Source organism: Hermetia illucens, chromosome 1 (assembly GCF_905115235.1).
Source record: "Hermetia illucens chromosome 1, iHerIll2.2.curated.20191125, whole genome shotgun sequence".
Classification (NCBI taxonomy): domain Eukaryota; kingdom Metazoa; phylum Arthropoda; class Insecta; order Diptera; family Stratiomyidae; genus Hermetia; species Hermetia illucens.
Window position 1 is genome coordinate 59,540,177 of NC_051849.1, and position 16,379 is coordinate 59,556,555.

At 40.5% G+C, this 16,379-nt stretch overlaps 2 protein-coding genes across 6 annotated transcripts in view; one reads left to right on the top strand and one right to left on the bottom strand.

Moving 5' to 3' along the window:
* LOC119646882 overlaps positions 1–16,379 on the top strand; it is a 270,812-nt gene that overhangs the window by 186,062 nt on the left and 68,371 nt on the right. For all 5 annotated transcript variants that reach the window (XM_038047512.1, XM_038047510.1, XM_038047514.1 and 2 more), the window contains one exon: positions 10,697–10,756. The gene's annotated coding sequence lies outside the window, so the exon portion shown is untranslated. The remainder of the gene's footprint in view (positions 1–10,696; positions 10,757–16,379) is intronic.
* Positions 5,340–6,374, bottom strand: LOC119650444 (histone-lysine N-methyltransferase SETMAR-like). The gene has a single exon (XM_038053336.1). It carries the CDS (start codon positions 6,372–6,374, stop codon positions 5,340–5,342), a length of 1,035 nt encoding a protein of 344 aa, XP_037909264.1.

Genomic DNA, 16,379 nt, shown 5'->3' on the forward strand with positions numbered 1-16,379 from the left:
TTTTCGACCCTAGATAGGAGAAATTGTCAACGGTCTCAAAGTTGTATTCTCCTATCCTTATTCTTCCTGTTTGACCAGTGCGGTTTGATGTTGTTGGTTGATTCGTCTTCGGTGCTGACATTGCCACCATATATTTTGTCTTGCCTTCATTGATGTGCAGCCCAAGATCTCGCGCCGCCTGCTCGATCTGGATGAAGGCAGTTTGTACGTCTCGGGTGGTTCTTCCCATGATGTCGATATCGTCAGCATAGCCCAGTAGTTGGGTGGACTTAAAGAGGAGCGTACCTCTTGCATTTACGACAGCATCACGGATGATAGGGCATCGCCTTGTCGTAGACCGTTGTTGATGTCGAATGGTCTTGAGAGTGATCCTGCTGCTTTTATCTGGCCTCGCACATTGGTCAGGGTCAGTCTAGTCAGTCTTATTAGTTTCGTCGGGATACCGAATTCTCTCATGGCCGTGTGCAGTTTGACCCTGACTATGCTATCATAGGCGGTTTTAAAGTCGATGAACAGATGGTGCAACTGTTTGTCCATATTCCAACAGTTTTTCCATCGCTTGCCGCACAGAGAAAATCTGATCTGTTGCTGATTTACCTGGAGTGAAGCCTTTTTGGTATGGGCCAATGATGTTTTGGGCGTATGGGGCTATCCGGCCTAGCAAGATAGTGGAGAATATCTTATAGATGGTACTCAGCAAGTTGATACCTCTACAATTGCTGCACTGTGTGATATCTACCTTTTTATGTATGCGACAGATAATGCCTCGTTGCCAATCGTCAGGCATTGATTCGCTGTCCCATACCTTGAACACAAGTTGATGAACCACTTGGTGTAACTGGTCGCCTCCATATTTAACCAATTCGGCTGTAATTCCATCGGCTCCTGGCGACTTATGATTTTTTAGCCGATGAATTGCACGGACTGTTTCTCCTAAACTTGGTGGTGGCAGTATTTGTCCGTCGTCTTCAGTTGGCGGGACCTCCAACTCACCGATGTTCTGGTTGTTCAGTAGCTCATCAAAGTATTCAACCCATCGCTCCAAAATGCCCATTCTGTCGCAAATCAGATTTCCCTCTTTGTCTCGGCAGGATGAGCATCGAAGTCTATAAGGCTTCATCCTGCTGACTTGTTGGTAAAACTTGCGCGCCTGGTGCGGTTGCTCCCTGTTCTTTTCTAGTTCACAGACTTGTTGCCTCTTCCAGGCTTCCTTTTTCCGTCTGTGAAGTCGCTTCTCCGCTCGACGGAGTTCGTGATAAGTCTCTGCGCGTGCCCACGTTCTTTGAGAATGCAATATTACTCGGTATGCAGCATTCTTTCGTTCCGTTGCTAGCTTACATTCATCGTCAAACCAGCCGTTCCGACTCCTTTTGCGGCTGGGGCCAAGTATGTTTGTGGCCGTATCCATGATAACGTTCTTCAGGTGATTGTGAAGATCATTTGTTGATGCTTCATCTCCAGGTCCTCTGTTGACTGCGGTTATTGCGGCATCCATTTCCCTCTTATAGGTGTCGCGGAGGACTGTGTTGTGGATGGCTTCAGTGTTCACTCTCACCTGATTGTCAGAGGGGATTCTGGGTGGTATTGTTATTCGAGCTCGGAGTACCATGCCAACGAGATAGTGATCCGAGTCTATATTGGCCTCCCTATATGTTCTGACATTCATCAAGACTGAGAGGTGGCGGCATTTTATCAACACGTGGTCAATTTGGTTGAAATTGGCCCCGTCTGGAGAGGCCCACGTATGTTTGTGGACCGCTTTCCGCGCAAACCAGGTACTTCCAACAACCATTTCGTGTGACCCTGCTAATTGAATAATTCGCAGTCCGTTATCATTTATTTTTTCGTGTAAGCTATGGGAGCCAACGTATCGCTGTTAAAATCGGCTGTTAAAATCCCCAAGTATGATTTTGATATTATATCTAGGACAGGCTTCGAGGGTTTGTTCTACTGCCTCGTAGAAGGTGTCCTTCTCCGACTCTGCAGTCTCCTCTGTAGGGGCTCGAACGTTAATGAGGCTTATATTTCTAAACTTACCTCGCAAGCGCAGAGTGCATAGCCGTTCGCTTATGCTTTCAAAGCCGATAACAGCAGGTTTCATTTTTTGGCTGACTAAGAAACCTACTCCGAGCACATGGTTTACTGGATAACCGCTATAATATATGGTGTAGTGGCTCTTCTCCAGGAAACCGGTCCCTGTCCATCGCATCTCTTGTAACGCTGCTATATCAGCCTTATATTGGGGCAAGGTATCGGTTAGCTGCTTATCAGCTTCATCTCTGTACAGGGAGCGCACGTTCCATGAGAAAATGCGCAAATCGTTAATCCGTTGTTGTTGCCGAGTTCGTCGTTGTAAAATCCATCCTGTCCGAGGCCTTTGGTGGCTCCGTAACATCGGTTTTCCGTGTAGGGTTATCAGCCCTACTCAACCCCCAACCTGGAGGACCACTCGGTACAATTTGTGCCGTTTTTAGGCGCGGGAGACTCGCCTTCATCCTTCTCCGTCTGCAGCTTTTCGTTATGAAAGAGCTCCCAGCGGTCACCACGTGGAGGTGGAGATAGGGTTTGGTAGTAGAGCTGTTGGTGTTGGTTCAGCAGGCATTTCCCAGGTTTTATGCTCCATGGTGGGTACCAATCCACGTTTCGCCCTGGGACCTATACTACTCTTTGACCCTTGCTGTTAAATGAGACAGCTAAATATGCAGTTCAGATATATCTGCCATATGTAGGTGAAGTGGGCGGCAGATACCTCTCATGCACGATTTTTTATTAGGGCTCGCGGACATTGAAGCATTCACGCGCCAGCCCATTTGCCCGAAAGATGTTATGGATGTATAACCCACCGTTCTGGATTAAATACTAAGAATCTAATTTACGCGGATGACTGTGCCGACAAAGAATATTAGGACAAATGATAACGTCAAATTTTGCCTTTGATACTGAAATAGAACACGCCGTGAGTATAAGGCTCCCTGGGAGCAGCATTCACAGGTGTTAAACGCTTTACACAATTCACAAAACACAATTTGAGTACGATTTATGTCTATGTGTAAATCCGCCCATACTTCAGACCAAAGCTTGGCCGGAACTACAATTTTGTTTAAGTGCTCAGCACTTAAACAAAATTGTAGTTGTAACCGGACTAAATGGAGAGCAACTTGTTCCCACCTTCTTTGGTTCACCCTTTTTTTAAGCTTAGCATCCAGGTGATGAAAAATTGAGAGGCAAAGACGGCTTATGGATTTGTAACATTGCAGAGGCAATTCATCAGAAAAAAAAAGTTTTATCTAACGTTATTATTAATATTCAGAACTTAGCCATTATTCGTAACCCAGTTAACTATTATCGAAGAAGTCGAAAAATAATCTTCTTCTTTTTCTTCAGTCTTTGTTCTGTTGACAAGCTGGTTCGGCTCGCCGTGATTGGTTTTGCCGTTTGTTTCTACCAAATGCCTGATCTGGATGCAAACAGGAGACTTTTAAATTCCCATCCAGCGTATCAAGCCACCATTGTTTCTGGTCGCTTACTATCTGCTTCGATGTTCAAAGCAATCTTGGCAAGTAAATATCATCGAAGACACCCTCTTGCAGTTTTTCCACGATCGGGGCAACCCCATAGCGATCGCGGATATCCTCATTTCGGATGTGATCAAAACGTATCACGCAACTTGTGCAATGCAACATCTTCGTTTGCATTACCGCAAGGCTCCGTTCATTATCTTCTATAGTCGGCTAACACTCAGAACCATAGAGAGCGACAGGACGGACGACATTGCGGTAAATTTTAGATATAAGACGTTCGTTAATATGTCAATCACAAAGAATGCCAGTTGTGGAACGCCACTTCATCCAGGTTACGTTAATGCTTGTAACAATTTCATGAAGCAGTTCTCCATTAATGCTATCAGCCATTAATCCGGGATATTTAAATCGCTCAGTTTTGGGCAGGTCATTGCCGCTGACATGGGTATCGGTTGTCAAAAATTCAGTTTTATTAAGTTTCAATCTGTTTCATGATACGATCATTTTATTTTTGTACAAGTTGCTCGAAATCATTTTTGCTATTACAATCTGCATAAAGCAGAGTATAGAGTGGTGGACATTTAATGCCCCGTGTGACAGTGTCCATAACAAGAACAAAGAGGAGTGGTGAGAAGATGCTTCCTTGATGAACACCAAGAGAGACAAGAAGCGGTTTTGATATACCCGTCACACTTCCAACTTTACTTTTCGAATCGTGATAAAGCAATTGAACCCAGCGCACGAGTTCTTTTGGTACTAAGTGTTGTCGTAGAGCATACCAAATGAGTTCGTGTGGCACATGGTCAAACGTTTTCTCTAGATCCAAAAATGCAATGTAAAGAGGATGATGCTTATCACGGTATTTCTCCGTGAGTAACCACGCAGCGTGTATTGCGTCAGTAGTTCCACAGTTCTTGACAAATCCGGCTTGAATCGCGGTTATTTCAACGGTTTCAATCTTCATGGTATGGGAAAGTAACCGGATCGAACGGTAATTTGAACATTCTGCTGGACTACCTTTCTTTTTTCATATTAGAATTGTGGCACTTTCTTGCTTGTTCTACCTTCATGAATAATCCGATTAAAAAATTCACTGAGCCAGAGTGTTGGGTCCCAGCTCTTCGCTTTTCAGAGCTCAGATGCGATGTTGTCAGGTGCTGTGGCTTTCCCCGATTTCATTCGTTTTATTGCCTCCTCGACTTCAGTTGCGCTGACAAGTGGAACTGCTCCAAATGTCGGCAATGATTGTGGAAGTGGAGGATGAGCAAATTCTTCAGTTGAAATCTGCTCGAAATATTCTCGCCATCTACCCATCTGTGCGTTCGTTTCGGCTTTTGGGAAGTCGATACAGATCTCTCTCGCCATCCCGAGTGTCCAGTTTATCGTGAAGATTTTTGTAATGGACCGCTCGGGAGACAGCGACTGCTTTCTTTGCTTCCCGGTTGGAATTTTTATAATTTTGCCAATTTGCTAGCGTTTTATCGTCGAGAAACTTGTGGTGGAGGTGTTTTTTTTCATTTCAACATCATCATTCCAAAGACAAGTATCTCCGTTAATGTGCCGTTTACCTGGCTGACCGCCGAGGGTTGCAAAGGCCACTTTGTGCATCATGTTTTTAATTTGGTTTCACGATTCTTCCACATTCATAATAGTTGCTAATCGCGTAAGTGATATCATTATTTCTTTCTTCTCACAAAACCGCCACGATTCAATGCCCGGCCACTACGGTCCTCACGTAATATTAGGGGTACCCATAAGTAATCCATTATTTTTAAGTAAGATATTAAAAATTTATTAAAACTTTAATATTTTTATTTCTTAATCAATTATATAATCTCCATCATTATCAATAACAGTTCGCCATCTGCTGCGCAAATTTTCAATTCCATTTCTGTAGAAATCTGCCGGCCGTGAAGCAAAATGTGACTGAAGGTGCCTTTCGACGTCGGTGACAGAGTTGAAAGTTTTATTTCGTAAGGAATGTTCCAGCGACCGAAACAAATGATAATCCGATGGGGCAATATCTGGTGAATAAGGTGGATGAAGTAGAACTTCCCATCCTAACTCCTTTATTTTTTCTTGCGTGATTCTTGCTGTGTGAGGCCGGGCATTGTCATGTTGCAAAATGACTCCTCTTCTATTGATTAGAGCTGGCCGTTTTTCAATTAGCTTTGATTGAAGTCGTTCCAATTGTGAACAATATGAGTCTGCTGTTATCGTTTCGCCTGCTCTCAATAGCTCGAAGTGTATGATTCCACTACAATCCCACCAAATTGAGAGTAAAACCTTCCTCATTGTCAATGTTGGTCTTGATGTCGGTCTTGGCGCCTGATTTGCTGAAAGCCACTGTCTAGAGCGTTTTACATTATCGTACAGGATCCACTTTTCGTCACCAGTTACGATCCTGTTTAAAAATGGATCTGAGTTCAGTCTCGTCAATAAAGATGTGCAAATTGTTCGTCGCTGGTCCTTATTGCTTTCGCTTAATTCATGTGGAGTCCAAACACCTTGTCTACACTTTTTGCCGAGTTGATGTAAGTGTCTTTGTACGGTTGACCAGGTTGATTGTAGGCTTCTCGATAATTCCTGTATGCTCAATCTCGGATCTGCTTCCACTAGCGACTTCAGCGCGTCTTCGTCGAACTGTACGGGTCGGCCACTTCGCGGCATATCATTAAGGTCATAATCACCTGCGGCAAATTTTCTATACCAACTTTGACACTTGTTAACTTCCAACACTTCGCCATACGTATCGCAAATTTTTCTAGTCGCAGCAGCTGCGTTCAAACCAGCGTGAAAATGAAACAACATGCAATGTCGTATATGGTCCTCTGATGGTACAAATGCCTCCATTTTGTCAAAACAAGTTTAATCTTGCTATGCACTTAGTTACACGTTACTCACTACCTGCTCTACTTAAGTTCACTGTAAATTAGATGTTATCACATTCGCTGTTAGTACACGACTGATGACAAATTACTCATCCTCAAATAATTAATGACTTATGGGTACCCCTAATATATACTCTACTGTTATCTACGTAAAAACCTGAACTGATCGGTGGTCGGCAACATCAGTTGCATAGTCAGTGGAGTTTTAATCCGTCCCTCATTTTCCTTCATTTAATCGCGATATAGGGATAACCAGATGTGTGGCTCCACTCATTCAGTCGATCCGTTTTACTCCTCAAGTATCTTTCCTCCAGCGCATATCTTTTATCGTGAAATCGTTTATATTTTATATTATGACGCTCGTCGTGGTGTAAGTCCTAGGATTAAAACTTAAATGACGTAAAAGATGAGAAAGCACTAATGTAGCCCGCTCACCTTCCACAAATAACTAGCAAATAGGCGAGCAACTGCGAGTCGCCAGTTGGAAATCCGAACGGCGAAAATTTAAGACTTTTTCAGTTTTGTTCCTAAGCTCTGCCTTCCAAGTTGAATAGAGTAAACTCTGATGTTCAATCTGTGCATTCCCAAACTTCTTGCTCTTTACAATAGCGATTTCAATTAAATGACCTCTTAATTTCCCTCCAGACCCTATGTTTCATCTGAGCATTCCTATTTTTTGGGCAATTTTTTATTTTAATCTGAAAAAATGTTTCGCCTTTTAACGCATTTTGGAAGATTGGGGGATGCTGGAAGATGAAAAGGGGCAAGACATACAATGTAAACATCGTATGAAAATTCTGTAGTGCACATTGTTCTCCATTCTTACTTATAATTGCATGTCGGGACTACTTAATAAATCTGAACAATTTCATACTTAACAAGTCCATTATCTTTGGGAAGAAACCAGTGGCAGTGGTCCCAGCTACTTTTAGAGAAAGATACAATTTTTTATGGCTTATTTCCATTCGACCTTTGAACAAGTTCTCATTTTCAAAGAGATGACGTTACCAGAGCAAGGCAGCACTGGAATCATCATAATACGTCTCAGATTTCCAGCATTTAAAAATGAATGAAAGTAACAGCTACGTAGAGGGTGCAGGACGGCTCGGAAAAATTGCATGGGAAGACTTTCAAAGTCAGCAAATTTGTTCCCATTGTTGATGGCAAAGATAATTTCGTTTCCGCTTGAAGGAGTAATGCGTATGCACATGTTGCGATGGCTTTTCATATCACTCACAGCAAGTGGAACTTCACCAATTCAAAGAATTCTGAGCTGAAGTGCTCCTTCCACCTTTTTAATTGCTCATCATTAAGAATGAAAAACTTATCATTAGTATCCCTCACGGAACCATTGAAAGTTATACGACCACCGGCAAATTTTTTTCGTAATGGGGTATCCCTTATCGAAATCGTTACTATTTGCTGCAGCTTCTATTATATTTCCCTCATCAACGCAATTTTGGAATCCCTTTTTTCGCAACGGCACTATGATGTACGTCAGAGGTAAAGAGACATTTGATGGGATAATTAATACTCTTTGATAGGTTGTTTAAAGTTTGTATCGTTAACGCAGTAAGAAACTTTTGCCACTGCTGAACAACAGCCGAATCGTAGAATCGGTCGGTATTGGATTTGGGGCTCCGACCTTCCGTTCCCTTACAAGCAGACTCAGTAAGACCCACAAACGAATGAAAATGACCATCGAATAATCCTCCCTTTCACTACCGTTTTGCTATCCTGCCTCCTTCTCCTTTGAATTAGAAGTCTTCATTGGTGAATACCGCTGCACTATTGAGATGTTCTTCAACCTGGAATCCAACGTCATAGTTAAGGTTCGTAGCAATCGATATAAGGGTGACTTCAACAAACTCAACGTTATGAACCTAAATTCCAAAATCTAACTTTAACGTGGATTCCGCAATTAGCGAAGTGACCGACCCTTCATCATCCATCTGCATCTTCCGTCTGGCGGCTCAGCAATGTCGAAAAAAAACATTGTTTAACGGCAATGTGGTTCTCCCCTTGCGAATCTGAAGCTTCCACGAGTTCCCCTAATGCCCCCTTTACTGTGGCGGAGCAAATACAAAGGGGATGGGTAATTCTGATTTCTCTGCAAATTATTGAAAAGATTATTAGCCAGAGTCAATGCCTAGGACATCATACCCGCTGCCTCCGCTAAAATTACCATAATTAGCAGATCAAAATGAAATTTTTATAACCTCAAACTTACATTCATCGTTTAAGTTTACACGGAAAATATATTTACACAATTTTCCTAAAACTGGCGCTCTACTTGATACTAGTGTAATACAGAAATTGTTCACAAAGAAAATTAGATAAAATGCGACTGCCCAGCACCGGCTCAGCCGACCTTCCCCGAGCCGGCATCTCCCCAACAGCTAACCGCTTGATCTAGCATTCGCTTCCACAATATTTTGCTTTAGCCAGAAACTAGCATTAAAAATGCATTTAATACTAAACGACATAACCAACTCTATGTGAAGACAACAACAAAATGGGTTAATGGCCATTTTCAAAATATTAAAAATTTTCTATATAAAACTTGCAAATATTTAAAGGTGTTTTCCTATGTGACGGCTTCCAGAAGTCAATTTTTTATTTTATATAGATTTGAAATTAGAATATGTTGAGAGTATACTGCAGGAATTTTAAAACCAAATTCGAAGTATTTGCAGCAAATAGAAGATCACGCGTCGTTTTTCTCGAAACCACAATTTTTCAACTGATGGGAAGCACAACTGGAATTCTGTTGAACCGATCAGGTTGAAATTTCCACACGTTATTCTACACATCAGTAGTTCTGGTCCGAACCACGACTATATATTTAATAATTTCTTATTTCGTGGATTATAGAGGCAAATATGTAGAATAAGAAAACGTTTACATTGTTGGTTCCAGGTTATTACAAATGCTTCTAATATTTAGAGGACTCAAGTTGACCCAAAAAAGATAAATAAAAAGAATTATCAAATTCATTAATTAAATTTTTGTTATTATAATTGTAACTCCAATAATAATATATAAAAGCATCACATCGGAAAAGCCTCTTAAGGGGTGGATAACCATGAGAAGGCCTTTCTTCACGAACTTTTCTGAGATTTTTTTTAGTAAGAAGAATTAATTGGAATTCAATCAAATTTTGACAGTACATTATTCATATTCCGAATAACTTTTAAATTTTTTTTTGAAAAATTTAAGCGAATTATAAAAAACATACGCGACATTATTCCATTGAAGGTTGAAACTAGAGTTCGTCACCTGCAGGATGTCAAGCGACTCCAATTTTTATCTGAAACCAAAGGACTTTAATTCTAAGTCACCACCTTATTTAATCATTCAAAAATTTTGCAGGCGTTCAAATAAAAAATATTTCAATTTTCACCATTTTTTGTTTTTACTAATTATGCAAAGAAAAACAGCCTTAAAAATATGTCGTACTTTTGTAAAGAGTTATTATTATTTATTAGTTTTTTAATTAGATTTCCAGTAAATATGAAAAATGTCATTTTGAGAAAAACGAATTTCAAAATTTTTTTTGAAAAATCTCCTTTTGGATATGAAGACATTTGTCACTATTAATTATGAACAAAATACAGTCACAACAAACACAAATACACTCGTGCAAGGGACTGACGCCAGGTATCTATAAATACGCCATTTACATAGCACTACAAGATTGGATCAGGATATAAAGCGACTACCGCCTAGGCGCTCCACCCTGAGCCTGTATCCTCTCAGTTAGAAAATCTAAAAAAACAGGAATTACGCTTTGAAAATTCTGCTATTTATTTTGGAATAGCTAAACGATCTATGTAATAAAAAAGTCGATTCTGAAAATCGCCTAAAGTGGTTTACCACTGAAATGGATTTTATGGTTTTTGGGAGAAACTAAAGGGTGTTGTGAATAAAATTATGAAAAGGAAAATAAAAATTAATATTTATTATATATAATTGGTGGAAATTAGAAATTTAAGAAGCTAAGGGGTGTTACGTGAAAGAAAAATGCTGGATATTAGCAAATGAATTTTCTTGTCTGTATGTCATAGGACAACCTACATCTTATTGCTAAAATTTCAATGTCACGACGTCTTCATTGAATTACTGAATTGAATTACAAGGTTGAGCTTAAATTTGGCATGTTCTGCCTACTACTTTATAACTTACAGATACATTCAATTGTAAACAATATTACTCTTTGCTATAATTCTGTATATTGACGCGGAACCGGTAAATATTAATTACATCCCTTTTTTTCTCTTTCAGCTACTCACACGTCCTAAACAGGATTACAAACTCACTTAATCTCACTAGGATAGTTAAATTGTAAGTAAGATATTCGATTATGCGCTATAAGCGCAATTTTTTTGCTTTATTTAACTTTGAGAAAGCAAGGACATTCACGATGCTGATTTTATCCACTTATTCTTTACAAATCATTCAGTACAACCATGGTTGATTTTGCAATCACAAACTTAGAGGAAGACAGAATATTACCAAAAAGTCCATTAATGTAAATGGAAGCGAAAACTCTCAAAATTAAGATATAATATAATGCCCATCAGTTTCGTAATTATGCAAACATGCCCAATATTATCAAATTTCTTGCCGCATTTCTGGAATCTGAACCACTTCTCCATGCAAACTCGTTTCATTTGTGATGAAACAGTCCAAAATTAGGTGGGTTAAAAGTAAAAGTAGTTTACATATCACATCTGGAGACTTTTTCCAAGAGGATTAATTTTTGCGAAAAAAAATCTGAGCTGATTAGTTATCTTCATTTGAGTAGTTTTTATTGTATTTTAATTTGAATGACATGTATGTTCCTTATACTGATAATATTTATATAAGTGTCCAATGTTGTTATAAGACAGCGTTCACCTTTTGAGATGATCGAGTGTGATTAACATAAAATATGCAGCTTACAAAATCGCATCTTCACTTTTTTCTTGAAATTGCCTTGTACGTAATTCGAAAAGGTAGCAAACGTGTTATGAGTTCACTATCATGAGCTATTTTGCATTTTTGATTTTTCCACTCAACTTTCAACGCCACGGCAAAAATCTTCCAGTTGAAGAGAATCAATTATAAATAAACCAGATTAGTGCATACTTCACCAGCTTACTGTTTTCATTCTTCATCACTGAATGGCTGGGTGAACTGAATTCTCGGCACTTTTCTTTTGGAAGCTATAATGCTATTTGCAGCGAACATCCCAAAATAGATAAATCAAATATAATCATCTGTGAAAATCCATAAAATGCATTTTAGAAAGTCCCAAAGATGGATATTAAATTAATTCCTCTAAAAAATGCAAATCCCCCTAATTTATGATGCTGATGGAGATCACCTGCAGATACGTCTCAAATGGGCATTAATTAAAACAATTTGCGAAATACATCTAGATTATGAATATATACATTAAAAATAACGCACAGATTGTATACCAAAAAACGATAACACGTGACTTGTTTTGATTTTATCTTTTTGGAATTTTTGTTGAGATTATATCGACTGTAACTGGTCAGATAATTTAGTCCAAAGGAGGAATTCGTGGCATTGAAAGGGTTAAAGGCATCTGATTCAAGAAAATTCGTCTCCAGAGCAGGCTAGTAATGTGATAGATTTATAAAATTGGTATTGAAATCTGATGATAACTCGTTGTTAATGCCAGAGTTTATGATTTCTAGACATGTTTTGCACATTACGTAATCAATTGTTATTTCCCAGATTAATGGCGCAAAAAACGGAACTTAATGTTGTGTATTTTTGTGGATTTGTACGAGATTTTATAACAATAGATAAAAAATGTGACGGTTTCTCGGCAAAGTTACTGTAAGAGGCGTGGGTGTTTATGAGGTAAATCACAACAAAAAAGCAGTGCAGACCACAGAAGTTGTAACAACTTAATATGGAAAAGCAAATAGAGCAAAATATACAAAATGCGAATGAAATGCAATCATAATTTCATACAAAAACGTTCAAGTATGCATAAGTGGCATAAGAGTGGAAATTGCATTTGAGTGCCTCAGGCATATTATGATATTGTTTTCTTCTCGTTGTTTTCGCAACTGGTCTGACACCACTGACTTCGTTTCTGTGAATTTTGAAGCCACCCATTAAGGGGCACCTTAGAGCAATCAAATGAATCAGAGTTTCCTTGGTTTGAAGGGGTTTTTCTTCGTGATGTGTGTGTAAAACAATCATCATCATCAACGGCGCAACAACCAGTATCCGGTCTAGGCCTACCTTAATAAGGAACTCCAGACATCTCGGTTTTACGCCGAGGTCCACCAATTCGATATCCCTAAAAGCTGTCTGGCGTCCTGGCCTACGCCATCGCTCTATCTTAGGCAGGGTCTGCCTCGTCTTCTTTTTCTACCATAGATTTTGCCCTTATAGACTTTAAGGGTGGGATCATCCTCATCCATACGGATTAAGTGACCCGCCCACCGTAACCTATTGAGCCTGATTTTATCCACAACCTGACGGTCATGGTACCGCTCATTGATTTCGTCGTTATGTAAGCCACGAAATCGTCCACCCTCATGTAGGGGGCCAAAAATTCTTCGGAGGATTCTTCTCTCGAACGCGGCCAAGAGTTCGCAATTCTTCTTGCTACGAACCGAAGTCTCCGAGGAGTACATGAGGACTGGCAAGATCATAGTCTTGTAGAGTTAGAGCTTTGACCCTGTGGTGAGACGTTTCGAACGTTTGAGCAAGTTGTTGTAAGCTGAAACAGGCTCTGTTGGCTGACAACAACCGTGCGCGGATTTCATCATCGTAACTGTAGTCGGTTGTAATTTTCGACTCTAGATAGGAGAAATTATCGACGATCTCAAAGTTGTATTCTCCTATCCTTATTCTTCCTGTTTGACCAGTGCGGTTTGATGTTGTTGGTTGATTGGTTTTCGATGCTAACGTTACCACCGTATACTTTGATTTGCCATCATTGATGTGCAATGGTCTTGGGAATGATCCTGCTGCTTTTATCTGGCCTCGCACATTGGCCAGGGTCAGTCTAGTCAGTCTTATCAATTTCGTCGGGATTCCAAATTCTCTCATGGCCGTGTACAGTTTTACCCTGGCTATGCTATCATAGGCGGCTTTAAAGTCCATGAATAGATGGTGCAACTGTTGTCCATATTCCAACAGTTTTTCCATCGCTTGCCGCAGAGAAAATCTGATCTGTTACTGATTTGCCTGGAGTGAAGCCTCTTTGGTATGGGCCAATGATGTTCTGGGCGTATGAGGCTATCCGGCCTAGCAAGATAGCGGAGAATATCTTATAGATGGTACTCAGCAACGTGATACCTCTATAATTACTGCACTGTGTGATATCTCCCTTTTTATGTATGAGACAGATAATGCCTCGTTGCCAATCGTCAGGCATTGATTCGCTGTCCCATACTTTGAGCACAAGTTGATGAACCACTTGGTGTAACTGGTCGCCTCCATATTTAACCAGTTCGGCTGTAATTCCATCGGCTCCTGGCGACTTGTGATGTTTTAGCCGATGAATTGCATGGACTGTTTCTCCTATACTTGGTGGTGTAGTATTTGTCCGTCGTCTTCAGTTGGCGAGACCTCAAACTCGCCGAAGTTCTGGTTGTTCAGTAGTTCATCATAGTATTCAACCCATCGCTCCCATATGCCCATTTTGTCGTATAAGGCTGTGTATATGTATAAGGCTTCATCCTGCTGAATTGTTGGTAAAACTTGCGCGCCTGGTGCGGTTGTTTCCTGTACTTTTCTAGTTCACAGACTTGTTGGTTCTGCCAGGCTTCCTTTTTCTATCTGCGAAGTCGCTTCTCCGTTCGACTGAGTTCGTGATAAGCCTCTCCGCGTGCCCGCATTCTTGGAGAATGCAACATTACTCGGTATGCAGCATTCTTCCGTTCCATTGCTAGCTTACCATCATCGTCAAACCAGCCGTCCCGACTTTTTTTGTGGCTGGGGCCAAGTATCTTTGTGGCCGTATCAATGATAACGTGCTTCAGGTGGTTGTGAAGACCATTTGTTGATGCTTCATCTCCAGGACCTCTGTTGACTACGGTTATTGCGGCATCCATTTCCCTTTTATAGGTGGCGCGGAGGGCTGTATTGTGGATGGCTTCAGTATTCACTCTCACCTGATTGTCAGAGAGGTCTGAGCACCATGCCAACGAGATAGTGGTCCGAGTCTATATTGGCCCGCTATATGTTCTGACATTCATCAAGGCAGAAAGGTGGCGGCGTTCAATCAGCACATGGTCAATTTGGTTGAAAGTGGCCCCGTCTGGAGATGCCCACATATGTTTATGAACCGCTTTCCGCGCAAACCAGGTACTTCCAACAACCATTTCGTGTGATGCTGCTAACTGGATAATGCGCAATCCGTTATCATTGGTATCCTTATCCTTATGTAAGCTATGGGAGCCGACGTATCACCTGTGTAAAACAATACCTTATTAGAATCAGTTTGCGGAAATGGTTATAACGATTGACACCAAATTCGGTGTAAAAGTGGGAACTGTGTTTGCTCACGCATACAGTGTTACATACAATTGCACCATGCTACCTCCTGCAAAGGGGGGGGGGGGGTGTACATTTTTTTCACTAAACCAAAGTGATGTGGGGTATCAAAGGAAAGGTCTCGGTTAGCACTTTCCGGCACTTAGTTTTGACATTTTTTGGAAACATGGGGAGTGGGGAGGGTCGAAAGGAATCATTTCTTTCACGAACCCATTGTCAGAAAGTAACCAACCGAAAAATCAGAAAAAAGACAAGAGTCTGTCACTAGGCTCCCTCCATACCGATATCTGTTCAAATAAAGTTGATAATGGTATATAACTATAATTTTTAGTATTTTACTGCAACCCCCCCTCCCTCCAAAAGTTTATGCTAGAATCACCAAATTACAGCAGTTTAGGTTATAGCATGGAGCATGAGTCTACAGCGTTTTGGTGAAAATCGGGCTATTATTAATAAAGTTACAATAAGTCTACTTCTTCGCATTATCTATATTGCCATTTACCCCTTGGTGGGGTATAACAGGTCAGCCACCTCTGCAGGCCACCGTTCATAATTACTTGAAATGCGTTTCAGGTCCTTCCCAGACTTCTCAAGGCCCTCGCACTCCTTTTCTACTGTTCTGCGCAAAGCTTTATCAGAAACTATCCAAATCTAGAGACCTATTATCGCCGATCCTACCATATCTTTCCGCTGTTCCTCCAAATCTCCATACCCGGACTGATTATCGTTATATAAAACCTGGAAAATCCAAAGTTTCTTTCATGCGGAACGCTCAAACCTCCATAACTGGAGTTGCTACAGGTAATTGTCGTACCGATCGCACACATCGTTTCCATGGATCGGATTGCGTAGCTAACTAACAGAATTTAATGTTGGATCTTCTTACCTAGATTCGAATCAGTATTCGCCCAAGTCTTATGTAGTTTTTGTGTCCTTGCTAGACATCAATCTTAATTGACATGTTACACACTTTTTCAAAGCAATTTTCGTCACCCTGCTCCAATTGCCTAAATTCATTCGCCCCAAGCAAGTACCGGCTGGTATGGTTGGTATCCTCCTGAGGTTTTACAAGGTACCAGTCTTTTCAAATGTAGTACTTAAAATTGCGTCCTGTTATTCCCGCACTGCAATATCCAATAATCGACGAGAAAAATCGATATTGTATAATAATTTTCAGTTAAATTGCACCTTTGGGGATTCACTTTTTTCTCATTGTGAATTATAAAGCAACAACAATTGTCCTGCGAGGAGCTTTTAGGATTCGTCCGTAAATCGTACCTTGCTTGATCCTGTCGATCACTATTAATGTCACCTAATTATTTTATGGATCATGCTTTTCTTCGGTTATTTGAGAAACACTTCTCAACGTTCGGATAAATCTGGCATTATTCCGATGTTGAGGATGCCAAATAATTTACATATGAGTTTGAAAAAC

Excerpts from the sequence above, each read along its gene's own strand:
- LOC119650444 (XM_038053336.1), bottom strand. The coding sequence starts at position 6,374 with ATGGAGGCATTTGTACCATCAGAGGACCATATACGACATTGCATGTTG.